This window comes from Centropristis striata, chromosome 1 (genome assembly GCF_030273125.1).
Source record: "Centropristis striata isolate RG_2023a ecotype Rhode Island chromosome 1, C.striata_1.0, whole genome shotgun sequence".
Taxonomy (NCBI): Eukaryota; Metazoa; Chordata; class Actinopteri; order Perciformes; family Serranidae; genus Centropristis; species Centropristis striata.
Window position 1 is genome coordinate 26474575 of NC_081517.1, and position 18236 is coordinate 26492810.

At 36.6% G+C, this 18236-nt stretch overlaps 1 protein-coding gene across 1 annotated transcript in view; it reads left to right on the forward strand.

The window, feature by feature from the left end:
- Positions 1-17818, forward strand: part of rbm20 (RNA binding motif protein 20) — a 65440-nt gene extending 47622 nt beyond the window's left edge. The window contains exons 7-15 of the mRNA XM_059340725.1: positions 7263-7409; positions 7935-8066; positions 8148-8227; positions 9395-10112; positions 10190-10276; positions 10438-11023; positions 11580-11645; positions 14254-14375; positions 16743-17818. Coding sequence (XP_059196708.1) covers positions 7263-7409; positions 7935-8066; positions 8148-8227; positions 9395-10112; positions 10190-10276; positions 10438-11023; positions 11580-11645; positions 14254-14375; positions 16743-16811 — 2007 coding nt within the window. The 3' untranslated portion in view covers positions 16812-17818. The remainder of the gene's footprint in view (positions 1-7262; positions 7410-7934; positions 8067-8147; positions 8228-9394; positions 10113-10189; positions 10277-10437; positions 11024-11579; positions 11646-14253; positions 14376-16742) is intronic.
- The last annotated feature ends 418 nt before the right edge of the window (positions 17819-18236 follow it).

Consider the following 18236-nt stretch of genomic DNA (forward strand, 5'->3'; position numbering starts at 1 on the left):
TTTTGTGACAGGCTTTAAAGAATTCTAGTGATAAGGAACAGCTGTCTTCCTTGAACATGAACACGGCTATGCCTTGATTTTATCTTGTTTCATGGTAAGGTTCAGAGAGATTAATATTTAATATTTGACTCATATCAATTACTTTGGCAATAACAGTTTATGTTTTGTTATATGGTGCAGAGTAGGAGAGACTTATTTGTTATTATATTTTATTTAATTATGTGAAATACTGCATTTCTCCTATATACTGCATTTCTTCCATGTCTCTTTAAAAGAATTTGAAGCTGAGCTGGAGGAGAAAGTGTATAAGGTGTTAAATGAAAGGACCCAGAAGTGGTTTGCTTAATGAATAGACCCAGATCCTCTTGTTGACAGCTGCTGGGCCCAACAGCAGGCTCTGCCGGGGCTTGACAACTCTTTTCCACTCAACTGAAGAGCCTGGCAAACTGGGTCATTAAAATGTTGGCTAGAAACTGTTGAGATTAATCATTTATCCCCATTTTACCATTCAGCCCCTGGAAATAATTTAAGCGGTTAAATGGGGATAAATGACATAATGTCATAAAGAAGTTTATATTTGTGAAATTATCAATATGTTCTACACTGCATTATCATACTTTCCAATTACAATTTTGGCCTCAAACAATTATGAAAACTAGTCTTGCAGTAAAACAATTGTTGTGCTGCATTCTGTCTCACAATGATGCTCTCGTTTTTCTCGCGTTACAAATCCAGGACTCCCATTTTATTTAACAGCGGTGCACTTTTATCCATTTTGATTTTTGACAGGAATATGTTTTCAGCAGGTTGGGGCAGTGCATTACCACATATTTGATCAACTTTATTTAGATCTAATTCATTTTAATTAATTATTTTTATAAATTGATCTATGTTGTTTTAGGTAGGTTGTGGCAGTGCATGGAAACATATTTAATCTATATTAGTTTTATTTGCAATTTTTATGCATAGAATACATTACATTCACTAGTTTTCAATAATTTTAAGTGTTTTAGTTTTCAATAATAATAATCTATCGAATAATCTGTTTTATTCTCATTTATTATGCTGATTTAAATATCTTTGTGTAATATGCTATTTACTATTTATTTTATTTATTGACCCCTCTTTTTTCCGTTAAATTATATATCTCAATTAAATCCATTTTTAAAGGCCCATTTTTAAAAAAACTTTCAAAGTCAATAAATCATGGTGTTAAATAATTAATTGATAACAATAATAATAATAACAATAATAATTATAATAATTATAATTAGTATTATTGTTTTTTTATGATCTCAATATTGACATAATTGTGATAATTATTGCCATATTTGACCAGCCCTTTTTAAAATTATTATTATTGCTAATTAATTAACTAATTCATTGCATCCATTTTTAAATGCATCCTAATGCACACATTTGTTCAGACTGGACAAAACTCGGTGCTCTCCATCGTGTCTTGAATTGCCTCTCAGAACAGAGATTGCTTCGTGTTAACTAAAGCAGCTGTTCACTGACGCTCTGCATGGCCCGTGCTCTGATAAATCACACACATGCACTGTAACTGCAGAGTCATCTGAAAGTATTCTTTTGCTCTTAAAAATATATTTTTACTCCACTTACACATGTAACCAAAAATGAAGTGAAATTGTAACATTGAAACCAAGCCATCATGTAATCACTGTGACTAAATAACTCTTGTGGATGCTGACGGAGGATTTAAATCGGCTGCTGAAGGGCCGCTGCTGTGACGCTTGCGTGGCACGATGTGGCAAAAAGATCAAGATTAAAATGAGCTATAGTCTAGAATGTTTTATCTGCATTATATACAAATTATAGACTATTAATATCTATATCTTTATTTTAGTTTATAGCCAGGCAACACAATCTGTGTCTATTTTTAAGACATTGATTACAGCCGAGGGTGCAAATATTAAACATTGTTAGATTGTGTAGTGTTACCAATAATAGAAAAATGGCCAGTGTTAATCTCATCACTTTGTTTTTGGCTATAATTAAATAACAGTTTTCCTAAGGGCTTATTTGTAAGTACTTGCTGCCCTACAGTTGGTTTGCCCATCCCAACGTGTCTAGCCTGGGGTTAAAAAACAGCAGCTGTTGATAGGCATCCGTCACGAAGGCAGGTCTCTTGAAAAGCACAGTGCAGATGATGAGCGATGTGAAAATTAGCCCCAGCGAACCTGTGGAAAGCCGTCTCTGGTGCCCAGCATGCAGCTTTCAACAGTTAGCGGGCATTAACACGTACACAATGCAGGAGCACATCCCTGCACATAGAAACATACTGTACATAGTGGACGATTTGTCTTTTTGCCCAAACTTCTTGAAAAGTACCCCACTAACCCTTACAGAAAATGTCCAGAAAATACATGAGCTGTTTATCACATTTACACTCATTACACACCAAAAAAAATGTAGGATGCCATTTTAGTGTTGCACAACTAATAATAAATATTAATAATTCCTATTTAATATAATATATGAAACTGTAAAGGTTTTTGTGAAGCAGTTTATAAAAATGAATCCTGATGTTTGCACAATAATTTAAATAAATAGTACATTACTTATACAGATAAAATAAAAATAAAAACAACTTACAAAGACATTTTTAGGAAATTGTCTTGTGAGAATTAAGAATAGATTACACAGAACAATTTGGGACTGAGAATAAAGAATCGTACAGTTGAAGGGGCTGTTCCAGACTCTGAGGTCATGTTTTTCTAAGTGACATACCTTCTGCTACTCCTTTCATTCCCACTAACAGGCGTGACTTTTTTGTGCCAGCCATTTGTTCTTTTCTTCATTGCCAGGGAAGCCAATTTAACGGGAGCCTGAACTCAGCAGTGTGAAAGTCATATGCTTCATTGGTTGGTTATTGACAAGGGGTTTTATTGTATCAGCAGGAAAATATTTATAGGCTGTGCTACATGAGCTAATGTTGGTTGCTATAAACACACACCTGTCTAAGGAGAACAGGTGGGATTTTACTGGTTTTAAAGCTCCGTGTTAAACAAAGAGCGCTCACGCAAATGCACATGTACTTATAAAGCAAGATATTTAAAAACAAGTTTTATTTGCATGTGCTTATATATAAAAATGAAAAGGTAAGCATGTACATTCTTGATTAAATTACTTTTGTGATACGACATGCATGCTTGCACATACACAGCAGCCCTCGGTCTGGACTGCAGTTTCCAGCAGCCCAGCTTGAAGTAACACAGTAGCTTCATGTGATAAGAGCGCTCAAACAGAGATAAACACGAGATTACAGCTAACTGCTGTTAGGAGCACAGACCTTAAGACCCCCGGGTCACACCCCCAGGCAGCAGTGTAACATTTCAGACTGGTGAGAGACTGGTAAAGCGATCTGAGGGATCAGCGTGCGAGCGCCCTGCGTAGGAACGTGGGGAGAAACTGTGAAACCAGAATGACTGTCTCTTGGATCCTCCAACATGGATCCTGCTTTGTACAAATAAACACACACATGTCCTGAGGAAAGTTTCCAGCTGATGTCAGTCAGCACGCTGTCAGTGAAAACAGGAAAGCACTGTGTGAAATGGTTGTTATCCTTTGCACCATTTGGCCCTAGTTCAGAAGGTCGTAGTGTCGAGTGTTTCAGCAACAGAACATATGGCTGAATAAAGTGTGGCAGGTAAAGTCATTACCGCTGTTGACTCTAGTGCAGGGTTGTTGCTTTTGGTCCTGTTTTCTGTAGGTCTTATTTAGAAGGACAGCTGAAAAGTAAAATTTAGAAGTCTCATGAAGCCTACACTGTAGAAAATCTTTGATAACATATGATAGGCATACAGTCATGGCAAAAAAATATTAGACCAGTATTTTCTCTAATTTCTTGTTCATTTTAATGCCTGGTACACCCAACGGTTCATTTGTTTTGACAAATATAATGATAACAACAAAAATAGCTCAAGAGTGTATTTTAAGAGCTGATATCTAGCCATTTTCCATGGTTGTCTTGATATTGATTTTGGTTATTATCAAGAAAACTATGCAAAAATGTCTAGATATCAGCTCTTAAATTGAACTCTTACAAGCTATTTGTGTTATTATCATTAAATTTGTCCAAACAAATGTACCTTTAGTTGTACTAGGCATTAAATGGACAAAAAAAATAGAGAACACAATGGTCTAATAACTTTTTCCATTACTATATTTCATTTCATTTCTTCCTGTAGTTGTGCTTTTTAAATATTCGAATCAAGCTATAGTGATGGTAGTAACATTTTTTTGTGTGTGTGTGTGTGAATGATTTAAACCCTAAAATAGTGATGTTATATAGCTAAGGTGTTATTTTAACATAACATTTATTTATTTTTGTTTAAGTTTGGTTTTTGTTGTTCCATCCATTGAAAGTCCCATCTGAAAAACAGACAATTTAAGGAGGCCCCGGCCCTGGGCGTGATTCCTTCTTGTGAGTAGGCATTGACATGGCATAACTCTGCGCCTCTGGTTTGCGGTTAACAGACACAGCTACCGTTCAAAGGCTGAGCCAACACTGGTGCTGATATCAGTGCTGTGGTCAAACCGTCTGAGCTTTCAGACACAGAAGACATTTTACAGGTCAAACATTTGGGAGCGAGCAAGACTCTTGTTCTTTTTAATATTTCAAGGACATAAACAGCCTATTCCTGGATCTGTTTATTGAGCCCAACCTGAGCTGACCTTTATGTGCTCTGCTGGTGACACAGAGCCGTTAATAGAATTATCACTGATCATCTAAAGCTGTTGATGTCAGCTCTGCTGGCCAGAAACCATCAACTTGTGGCATATAAATTTAGCAGTCTGGCTCATCCAGATCATCTTTTGTTTGGAGTTGTATGAATGGTTACATGGCCTTTTCACAATTTGTGAATAGAAATAACTGCAGAGTATCTAATTTTTTAAAAGATTTCTGTCTTTTGTTAATATGACACAATTAATCCTCAGTCCTCAGTTTATTAACTACTAAAATCAGGGTTTTTATGACGTACAATCAAGTTTTTATCAACTGTTTCTGCTCAGTGCTTCATATATGTTTTTAATGCTGACACAGTTGCTTCTGATTATGTTTCAACATGCATAGTAAAGTGACTTTGAGATTGTAAAAGTTTCCTCCTCCCCTTTATACATTCTACACTTCACAAGCCACGGCTATTGGACCCAGTGTGAAGTGTATGTTAGTGTTGGGTTTTCCCTGAACAAACTCCCTGTAAAAACAGAGACCCTGGCTGTTAGTCCGAGGTGGCGTTAGGACCCCAGTCTGTCCCACACATGGAACTGTCTGTCAGGTCTGTCAGCCAGAGAAGCAGGAAGAGGAGGAGGGGCACTGAAAACTTTTGCAGTTGCAGCACAATGGTTGCAGAAATAAGACTCCGAGATATGATGAGTTGAATTTACAACCACTTTCCGCCATAATGTAAGAGGAACATGAGGTGTGAAACGGTATGTGCAACAGCTAGTTTGATGATTAAAAATAGATTAAATCTGTCAGTGGGACTTACATTTTTAGAGCTATGTACTGTATGAAGTAAAATGTTCAGGGGAAATCATTAGAAAGAAAAAACACCATTAAAAGAGTGCATATGATGCATGATGGAGGTAAAATCTTGAAGTTTAATAGTTTGGGAGAGAGTTTATAAAGACGGGCTTTCAAATATTTAAGATGGAAAAAGGATGCATAAGTACTTTGTACTGAACATTATCTACATTAACATTAACATTATCTAAATCATTTAATAAATACAATAAAGCCATAATCAGACATAGTAAAAAAAATATTCATCTAAAACGCAAACAGATTAAATTAGTTCCATATCTCTACTGTCTCTCTGCAGCCCATATTGTATCTAAATGAACAAAACTATAATTTACTGCTCATTAACCCACTCCCCTTTAAGTTAAATACAAAATGCAGGTCGCTATCGTTGGTATCGAGGGATTTGTGTCAAATGTGTGAAATGTCTGGGGCCAGTCAGCTGACTAGCCTCTAAATCCAAACATGTAAACTTTCATTATCACTGCTGCACTACTGCCAAGGAACTATTAATAGTAGGGAAAGTGACATGGCATCCTGTGTGATAGTGTTACACTGACAGACTAGTTTTTCAGTGTGCAATTGACTCTGTTTTGCTACACAGATTGTTAAAAGACTGTTTTTTTTGCTGTCATATATACAGGTGCATCTCAATAAACTAGAATATGATGGAAAAGTCCATTTCCAGTAGTTCAAGTCAAATAGCCCCAACCAAGTATTGAGTCATATAGATGGACATACTTTTCAGAGGCCAACATTTCCATATTAAACATACTTTTTAAAATTGGTCTTTTGTAATATAATTTTTTTTTTGAAACACTGAATTTTAGGTCTTCATTAAATGTAAGCCATAATCATTATAATTAGAAGAAATTAAATAAATTAAAACAAGAAATGTTTCTTTCTGTGCGTAATGGATTTATATAATGTGTCATTTCTGAATTGAATTACTGACATAAATAAACTTTTCTATGATATTCTAATTTATTGAGATGCACCTCTCTCTCTCTCTCTCTCTCTCTCTCTCTCTGTGTGTGTGTGTGTGTGTGTGTGTCTCTCTCTCTCTCTCTCTCTCTCTCTCTTTTGTGTAATTTCTATTGAAGAAGTCTGTATTGTTTCACCTTTGGCTTTCACTTTTGGTCTCCAAACAGATTGTGCCTCTGTCCAGCAGCTGCATAGCTCAACTCAAGATAGACACATGATGATTCATGACCAAACAAGGCGTGTCTGACCTGTTACCTCTTACTGACCTGACCAACAAATTACAGATGGTTGTGCCATCCGTGGTAACTACCTGCTAAAACGACAGGTCATTAACAAGGAAACGGCACTGGCGTTCATCTCAATGTTGGCCGAACTTAAAGTTTGCACACCTGGCACCAGTGACCTAATGACACTTATTTCTTTTATAGTTTCCTTGGTTGCAGTGTATGTGATTGACATCAGCAAAACAACATGGACCCAAGCTGTTGTCTAGCAATGCAGTTCTAGTGAGACTGTTTAAATACTGTATATAATGTTCATGGTGTTATGGTCATTGCAAGGAAAGTTAAAACGTTATTTTGATTCTGGTTTGGTGCAAAGTTGAATGTTTAAATACACCAGAATTAAGGTTGTTGACTCAGTTTATGTATTATTTTCAGACGTTCAACAGACTTTGCCAACGATAAAATAAAACAACACTAATGACTGTTATTGTTTTGATTATTTTCAGCCATTTCCACCCAGAAAAGCCACAGTAGGTCGAGTCATTCACATCTGCAACCTCCCAGAAGGCAGCTGCACAGAGAATGATGTCATCAACCTGGGACTTCCCTTTGGCAAAGTCACCAACTACATCCTCATGCGCTCGACTCATCAGGTACAAGAACATTGTGGATTATTTGTTATTCATATAAATCAATAAATATTTGCATTTTGCACAGATTTCTGTCCTGATGACAGAAAAGGTGTTGATCCTGTGAGTATTTGCACTTGAAAAAAGCAAATCACCAACGTTAAGTATGTGTATTTTTATGATCATCAACAGCTTTGTTCAGCTGCTGCTGTTATGTACTTTGTCATAACTTACTGTTTTTAACTAGCAGAACATGATAGTGCAGTCAGTTTCCAGTTATCAGAACTGAACTGCAGCATTAATATCACCCCTATCAAATTTAAAGCTTTCTATCTAAAATCGTGGTATTGGTTACAGGGACTAAAGCAACTGTTGTGGTGATTTACTACGGTAATGAAATGTGATAGCTGGTGACGATGATTTTCAAAGAGTGGCTTGTATGCAGTCTGACATGAGAGATTCAAAACAAGTTTGGTGTCTCGCACAAGACACCATATAACTGTCGAAAGGGGATTATTTTTAACTGCCATTTTTCTGTTCACCCATCAGGCATTTCTGGAGATGGCGTATGTTGAAGCAGCTCAGGCCATGGTTCAGTACTACCAACTTACTCCAGCTATGATTAACAATCAGAAACTTCTCATCAGGATGTCTAAGAGGTACAAGGAGCTGCAACTCAAGGTAATGCTAAAGAAAAAAAATAAAGAGCAGGTTATATGCTGTCTTAACCAATTAACTAACATGAATTTATTTTCTGTAAAGAAACCAGGTAAAGATCTCCAATCAATCATCCATGATATCACCTCTCAGCAGGAGAGGGATGAGATGCAAGAAATCGAACAGTAAGGCAACTTTTCATTCTACTTTCAGTCTCAAATGTTTTGTGTTATTTTAAGTTACTAATCTACAAGCGCAAAATGTTGCACATGATTACTTAAGTTGAGTCAGTGTAGGCCTGTCACGATAATCAATATATCAACAAAAATGGACACAATAGTTTTTCCGGACTTGATAAAGTGTCGTTTACATGCATGTTTGTTTACATAATTCATTAACATTCGATCGCGCTGCTTCTTTCCCTCTCCTGTCAGTCAACTTGCAGGGAGGCGGGGCTCACACACACATACACACACACACACACACACACACACACACACAGATAGACGGTGTGGACAGCATTGAAGCAGGTGAAGCATAAAGAAAGAAATAACTGGCGTACTGCAAGTTTTTCCGACGGCTGTCATTGTAGAATTACAGAAAGTTGAGTGGCATAAATGGAAGTAGTTTCAAAGCCGCTAACACCAACGAGCCGGTACGCCAAATTTGTATGAAGATAGTCGCAACAAAAAGTGGCAACACAACAAACCTCAAAGTCCATTTAAAACACAACCATCCATCCAATTTCTTCAGCTGGGAACAGAGAACACGGTGGGAGCCACAGGACATGGAGCGCCCTCCACTAACCGACAACATGCAATTTAGGATATCTTTGCCAAAAAATGCAAATATAAACGTGACAACACAAAATGGCGCACGCACACAAATATCGTTACTCGCTTTATATCGAAAGAGAGCCATTCATCACTGTTGAGAAACCAGCGTTTAGAGAAATGAAAACTTTTGATAAGCAGTACTAATTGCCTAAAAAAACTTACAGAGCCTGAGTCTGTTTTATTTATATCTTTTATTTAGCTAAGATATTTTATTTATTGTTTTACATTTCAATGCCAATGTTCAATTTTCTTGAGAATGAAAAGTTAATTGCTCTTAAAAAGGATGTGCTTGAATTATTATGCTCTAATATCATTATATTAGCAGCGTAAAAAAACAACAACAACATCAACAGTACTATCGTTTATCAGTATAGTTTCTTGGAAAATATATCATCCTAAAAAATTTCTTACAGTGACAGGCCTAAGTCTGTGTGATATTTCTGATCTCAAAAATTAAAACACAAAGTGCAGCTTAAGAGGATTCCTCCATGTAATCTGCCCATCATCTCCCTCCAGCTACATGCCAGAGAGAGCACGCTCCCGCAGCCCTATCAGTCGCTCTCTGAGTCCTCATTCCCACAGCCCCAGTTTTACATCATGCTGCTCAGCCCACAGCCCCCAGGGAGCGTCATGCAGGGGCCCAGAGAGAGGCAGCAATGGCATGGGTCCTTGCCGGGGCTCTCGGGATTGGCCATCACACTTACGAAGGAGTGAAGAGGAAAGGGGCAGGGATGATTCATGGAGGAATGGGGGCAGTGTGGATGACGATCGGCCCAACGGACGGGCAGCTGACCGTCGGAAGGCTTACCAGAAACCCCTGGATCATATCAGCTCCAGATCTGTGGATGAGCGGGGAGGGGGAGGAGGAGGAAGAGGAGGAGGTGAAGGCATGAGGAGCAACAGAGACTGGCACCAACGAGGCAGCCCTCAAGGCATGTCCTTCAACTCTTACAGGAACATGGAGGACGACTTCTACATGAAGGAACAAATGTACAAGTCAGACAAGCCGCCCAGACCTCCGTACCAAAGGCACGACACAAAGCCAAAGAGGAGGGAAGGGGGGGACTACCACAGCAGATCGAGGCATTCTGAGTTCGAGATGACCGAGGAGACGTTTCGCAGAACAGCAGAAGACAAGAGGCAGGGTTCACCAGGCAGGGGCAGGAGCAGACGGACAAGCAGGAGGCACACTATTGTGGAAAAACATGAAAAGGAAAATGCTGCTGAAAATACTGTGAGTAACTTTTGGAAATATATTGTACGTCTTTCCGTGGCACATCCCTCTAGCTGCTAACTTATTTCTGTTTCCAGGATCGCCAATCAAAAGAAAAATCAGTTTCACCTCAGCGAAGCAGCATGTCAAAAGAGGCCACTGAATGTAGTAAAGAAAGAGACACTGTAAGTATGCATTGTGATCTTTATTAGACAAATAAAGTCATTAAGACACTTATTTGACCTCACAGGTTATCTGTACACATGTGTATACCCTCTTTAAAGCTGCAAGTTACCACTAGTGTATTTGGAGTATTAACAGCTCTTTTCTTGACCCATTTTCTAAGGTGAAGGAGTGGGAAAGCGAAGATGATAATGATGAAGAGTGTTGGTATCCGAAGAACATGGAGGAATTGGTCACTGTAGATGAAGTTGGAGGAGAAGATGATTCCATAATTGAGCCGGACCTTCCTGAGCTGGAAGAGTATGTATCGTGCCCCAAAGAGTCTGCAGAGGAAGAAGCAGCGGAGCAGCACATACTACCACCTCCCCCCTCCTCCTTAGAGGTGCAGGAGACATCTAACGAGAAGTCTAACCAGGAAAAGTTCTGTGAGGAAGCTGGAGATCCGCTAGAAGCATCTGTAAAGGAGAAAGCAGCTAGTCTTTTAGCTGCCACCAGTCCGGAAGACCAGACACTCAGTCCAGTGACTGCTGAGCCACCAATCTCCAACCTTAGTGACTTCCCCAGTGAGGAGTTCAAGACGGCTCTGGAGGAGGCATGTTTAGAGGATAAAGTAACTAAAACTGGCTCTTCAGAGGAGCCAGTGGAGAATCACATTTATATATCAGAGGACAGCAAAACCCTGGAAGTAGGACAGATCACAGAGACGGACGATAATGCGGTTCAACACAAGGATGGCATCCTTAAAAAAGGTACTTTTGAAAAGTTTCAGTTGCATTAAGCATCCTGAAGGACAGGTTTAGATGTTTTCACGTCTATTTTAACAGGATCGTTTAGTCAATTAATCAACTAGTTGATAGAAACAAATGTAAAATATACTATTTTTCCAAACGATTGAAAACACACTGAGTAGAATATTTCTAAAGAAAAACAATGTGTAGACTCCTTCAAATCTATCTCAATCTTATGACCCAAGAAACAAAGGTATGGTGGTTTCTGTATCTGCAGAGATCTTGCCTTTCTGGACATTTCTTGCTGACTGGCCTCGCTGACACTGTAGGATAAGATGAGATAGAAAAAGATAAGACTTTATTTATCCTGCAGTGGGGAAATTTAGTCCTCACAGCAGCTCAAGATACAGACATCTGTATCTGTATCCTCTATCTGTATCCTATTGTCTGTTGTGGGGAGCAGTGGTTGAAAACTATGGCATATAATGTGAGCTCTCTCCCATCATGCCCCCAAAAGAGCATCATTTCTAATGCTTTGTGCGTTCTGCTATTTAATTAATTGCTGTTCCTTTTACAGAGCTCGAGGCTCCCTCGCCATCTCATGAGCAAGACAAAGCTGTCAGTGAACACAGCATCCCTTTGGGTAAGCAAACTGTCTTCGTACATTTTATTATAGTTAATTCATCCATATCTTTCATATTGTAATGTAGTTTGGGCAACTACCTTTCCTACTACACTCCACAGAATTTTGGTTCTTCAGAAACGTTTTGTTAGGATGGCAACCCGATCTGAGTCACATGCCTCATCTGTACCTTCAGATATTTACTGTTCATGACATCAATATCTCTCAAATATGTGTTTTATTATTATTATTATTTTATTATTATTTATAAGGTATATTCAGATCATGAAAACTTTCCAGAGCACTTTAAGACTTATTTTGAATTTAATTCTCAGGTCCACTGTTATCCAACGCATCAATCTTTAGATCTTCATCCTCCAAGATTTCTTACATGCAGAGGTCAATTTATTTTTCAATTTAGGGGCACCAAATTATTGAATACCTTTTCCCATCTGGCAAAGAACTCCATCTCTATAAAATGTTTCAAAAGATGTCTAAAAGCCCATTTAACTGCCATTTTAAAATTCTAATTCACACACAAATACACTTTTATATCATGTTCATTTTTGTGTTTATATTGTTATTTGTGTTACTGTCATTATAACTTGTTGTTGATGTTGTACATATGTTTTTTTCGATTATCAGTTTATTATTTTCTTATAACTACTTCATTTTAGGTGGCGGCTTTAAATAAGCCCATCTGGGTTTTCTGCCTCTCCCTGCACACTTTACTCTATATGTTCTCTCATTTTATGTAATTCTAACTGTGCAAATAAACCTAAACCTAAGCATAAGAAGTTTAATTATCACCCATCACTCATCTAACTTGAATGTTATGCAATGATTTTCAGCTCCTCAAGTACTTTATGTATTCTGTCAGTAAATATCAGCTCATGTAGAAAAGATTCCAAAATAGAAATAATGATGATGAAATTGTATCAAATATCTCTGACTGAATTAAACCCGGTCTATATTTAATCGTTGTCACAGAGACAAGTTCATCGAGTCTTTAGCTTGCGGTTTTAGTCCTAAAGATAAAGTGTTATCATGTACACCACTAATAAGTGCACTGACAACCTGTTGCATTAGCACTCTAATTGACTGGAATTGCTTGGCCACTTGCTGACCTATTTCCGGGAGCAGGTTGTGAAATACACCCCTGAGAGACAGTATTTATATTATCATTAGGGCTAGAATGACACAGCCAAGCACATGGCCAGTGTTGGGCTTGCTGCTTGGAGACTTACGTAAGCCCCGGTGCTGTGTAACAACAATACACCACAGCACTGACACACGAGTGTAGCTATTTTTGATGTATGATGCCCCGAGAATGTGCATGTGTCCATTGATAGCACGGCGGGGACCAATTTAACACTGATGAGTCATTTAATTGTTTTTTAATTATTTATTGTCCCAGCCAGATATGTGTCAAATAACATGCAAATGAATGTACATAATGCATAATAGTTTGCAATGGTGGAATGTAACTAAGTACATTTACTCAAGTACTGTACTTAAGAACTATTTCAAGGTACTTGAGTATTTCCATTAATGGAACTTTATACTTGTGCTCCACTACATTTAGCTGCCAACTTTAGTTACTTTTCAGGTCGAGATTTAACATAAAAACATGATCAATTCAAAATAATTACACATTTTTATCATTTAAACCACATAACAGTATATTAAGTAGTGAAATCAGCAATGCTAACTTGACAATATTTAAATATATATTTAGTAAAATATATAAAACAATCTGAGTGGGTCCATTCTGCATAACGAGTACTTTTACTTTTGATACTTTAAGTACATTTTGATGCTGATACTTTTGTACTTTTACTTCAGTAAGTTTTGAATGCATGGCTTATGCTTTTAGTGCAGTAATTTCACAGTGTGGTATCAGTATTATTACTTAAGTAAAGGATCGGGATACTTCTTCCATCACTGATAGTTTGTAGTTGTATTAATTTTATCAGCATAAACCACTAAGCATAAGGTAAGTGTCCCTTGTTCCACAATGGAAAATTGTGGAATTTATTGAACATTTTTCATGTGCAGTTTTTATCAATCCAGGGTATCAATATCCAGAACCATTTACAATGTAAAACAAGAACAGAACTGTATAGTGTACTTTACTCAAAATGTTGATAAAACAAAACCTTTTTCAATCTCCAACAGCTTCTTATGTTCATATTCACCTCAATCAACAGGCAAAGTCAGTACATCATACTTTTTCAAACATGAGGTGAAAGGGATCAGTATCAGTACACTGTCAGTGTATTGTTTTGCATTTAATTATTAACACATTTCTGGATTCAAGTCTGAGAATACTGAGAATATATGCATACTTACTATACTGCATAATATTATTTGTTTTAGTAAACAAAACGTTTACTAAAACAACCAGAGCTACTTTATGTTAACAGCTACAGAAAACAGAAAAAGAACTATTTTCAATAGTCTAGTGTCACACTCAGTTTCCCTGTGTAATATGTCTTATTTGAGTGTATTATAGAGCTTAAGTGTCAGGGATCATTCACTCATTTGGATGTTTTTCCGTAAGGAAACGAATAACAAAGAGTACTTTTTCTGGGGTTGAAATCTAATAGTTGTGTTTGCTGTTTAACAGGAGTGGAGTTCATTGTGCCGAAGACCGGCTTCTTCTGTAAACTCTGCGGACTGTTCTATAACAGCGAGGAGACCGCAAAGACCACTCACTGCCGCAGCACCGTACACTACAGGAACCTACAGGTACACACTGCACACTCACACACAGCTGATGATGGAGATGATGACAAGAAGGAATAAAAAGATAATCTGGAATCATAAAGTTCCTAGTTCTTTCGTCCCTGAACTCCGTGTGCATGCTAACCCTCGGTGAGGTAGACGTCTATCTGACAGCAAATGTGTTTGTGTATATCAGTGTGTCTGCATGCGCATTTGCTGCCATTCCTTCTATACTTGCAAATGTAATCAAACATTAAAATATGTATGCAGCACTGTACTGAAGGCCCAGCTGGTGTGGTCCACAGTCAGTGTGGTCCGGTAGCAAAATTCACAACATTACACCACCTGTTGCTCGGTTCGTGAGTTATCGCTTCACATACTGTACACGCTGCACATGCATGTTATATTACATTTCTGTGCCTTTCCTTTTGTTGGTCTTATTTTGGAGATTTTGGAATCTTAAGAATTTATTAACTGTTAATGTATATTATCAAGGCAAAATGCTAAAAAAATAGCTGGTTGCAGTTTGCCAAATTTAAAGATTTATATGACTTTAAATGAAATATCCTTATGCTTATGTGGGACTTAACAACGCAATTTTAAGGCAAATGAAGATTAAAGCTTAAAGATGTCAGCTTAAATTAAAAAAAAAACAGATTAATTAAAAAATAAAATGCAGCATGCACAGAAACGAGCACGCACACACACATAAACAAACGTACACATTGCATGTAAACTTGCCAATGTATTAGGTTTCTGATTATTGGCCACTCAGCACCGAGCCATCTTGCATTTCTCTCGTCCCCGGCAGCACAGCTGAGGCAAGCCGGAGGAGCAGCCATTCAAGCGTTTGATGGATTACATTCCAAGAGGAAAAAAAAACACTTTTAAACAGTTGTGCTGTCTGTCAAAGCTGGCTGTGTTTGTGTTCTGGTGTTAAATAGTTTTAGATGAATATTTGTCCTTTTTTACCACAAAGTTCTGTTTTACTTGACTCATTCATCTACCTCCTATCCAATCCAACTTTATATATATAGAGCACATTTAAAAACAAGTTGACCAAAGTGCTTTACATCAGAATAGAGAAACAACATAAAAGAGAAAAAGAAAAGATAACAATCAACCAAACAAAACAAACAAAAAAGGATAAAACATATTACATAACTTTAACAAAGAGACATACAGTAAATATTAATTTACAGATATTTCTCAATTATTGTTTACCTTATTAATAATTCAGGTTATAGTCTGTTTAATACCCAATGCAGCAATCTACTACAGTTTCCCCCCCCAAAGTCTTTAAATGCTGTATAAAAGAAGAGGAAGAAGAAAAAGACAACCTAAAGTCTCTCATTTTCAGATATTTGAGTCAGGTTTTACCGACACGGCTGTGCGGGGGATACTGCTGATCCCCTTCTTAGACAGAAGCTGTTACTGTCAAACTGTGATTGCTGATTTAACATTCATATACCTATTATCTTAATTTTACAGATTATATTGTGTCATCATTATTGCAGTGCAAAATCCTTCTAAAAAATAATTGTAACTTTATTTATATATTTATAAACATGCACCCCAAGGAGCTTCACAACGCAAAATTCAACCAACGCGGACCAAAAAAAGGGGGGAAACTAAAATAAAAAAAGTATCACAAGACTTAAAATGACAACAATAATGAAAATAATCTTAGTAAATGCTAAAAAGAAAAAAACACTCAAAACAATTTTTATAAAAATTTTACTTGGCTCTTAAAATTAAAAGTGGCTAATTATTATTATTATTATTATTTGCTTCCACTTGTCCCACATTTAATATCTATCTTGTACAGAAGAATTTTGTACAGAAAATGTCCTCCAGTCTGCTGCTCACACAGTCGGTTCACATAACGTATTACTGTACTATTAAATGAACTATTCAGGATGGTTATCAGGGCGAATAAAAAATAAAAATACATGATACAAATACAATACAATGCATTTAAAATAAATAAAATAGAAACAATTCAAGATACATTTAAGTCAATCCAACAAATAAATAAATACTACTACTACTACTACTACTACAACGACTACTACTACTACTACTACTACTACTACTAATAATAATAATAATAATAATAAATCATATATGGTATGATAAATACATGGGGAAAAGAATTAAAAGAAATCCTTAGGATTCATACAAGGATACATAAATAAGCAAATTTAAAAAATGTATTTATTTATTTATAAAGTCATTTATTTTTTGTTTTCCATTTTGGTAGTGGCACACTTTGAATGACAGCCTTCTCATTTGCATAATGAAGAAATGTGCATATGAAAAATAATACAGACATTTTGAGTGGCTCTCAAAATTAACAGTGGCTAAATTTTTGCTTCCACTCGTCCACAGAAATACCTGTCCCAGCTGGCAGAGGAGAGTCTGTCGGGTGTACTTGCTGAACCCTCAGCTGCACAGTGACATCACCTCCCACGTATAGCACAGCGAACAGCAAAGGAAGGATTTGTGTATGTGTGTTTTTGGTGAAAGGCTGTAGACGACTACAGCATGATGGATATTGTGACTCATGGAAGCTCGAGTATGTGGACAATTGCACTGGTTTTGATATTTTGGGAGGAAGAATGTTTGGATGTCACTGACAATCCTAATCACAGATGCCCTCAATTTTGTACATACCTGAGGTGTAATGTATGGTGAGGCGACAATATTTAAATTACTCTTTTTTTTTGGTTTATCAATTTTCTTACAGATTATTTAATTGGATTGTGTGTGACTAAAATATATCTGTTGTTTTTTTTTTGGAATGGAAATGTATTTGCATTAAAGTCTAATTACCAAAAAGCCACAGATTCTTACAGTACGGGCTTATGTTTGTCCATTTTCTGAGTTTAGAGCAATTTTAGCAACAGCGATACCTTACAGCTGCAAAATGACTTGAAATATGTGCCAAGGAATGTTTTTACTCAGTTAAAAAACTGAGTCAGATTCTCAGGTTTGTTGTATTTGTATTTATAGATTTAAATGCATAGTTTAGTACACAACATTACATATTTATTTAAATGTATGGCTGTAAAGGCTCTTGCTGTTTTTCTTTCAACCATATCTGTCAGGTGAAAAATGTAAATCATTTGGATTGATAATGATGCAATTATGCAGAAGATATTTATTTTCTTGAAGTTTTGTATTGGATTGAATTCATAAGACAATCCCTCTCATATTTGCTGACATATGTAATGCCTTAAATATTGAAGAACTTAAACTGGACCATGTGTTTAATTTATCAGGGTTAAACATGCAATATTTCACGTTACAGTGACTTGTTCAGACGGATTATCAAGCCACACTCTGTTTTTGTATACTGTGAATACTGATCCTGTGACATCGATAGTGTTGTTTTCTTTGACAAACTTTTCATATGATTTTTGATGCAAAAAAATGTGAATAAACATTTTAAACTTGTATCAAAAGGATTTTTTATATGGTGTATTTGTAATACAGTCATGACACAGACAGGTACAACACAATCTTCTTCCATTTCCTTTACCAGTTTATGGACCTGAGTGTGTGTGTTGTGAAAGAGCTCCCCCAAGTGTTGAGGCAAAAAACACATCTGTGTGCTAAAATCAAAAATGTAAATCTATATAGATGTGTAAAACTCTCAAACAATAGATATTCTTGTATGCTTGGACATTTAATATCTATCTTGTACATAACAATTTTGTACAGAAAATGTCCTCCAGTCTGCTGCTCACACAGTTGGTTCACATAATGTATTACTGTACTATTAAATGAGCTGTTCAGGATGTTTAACAGGGCGAATAAAAAATCACAATACATAAAATGCATTCAAAAATAAATAAATACAATTAAAAAAATTCAAGATAA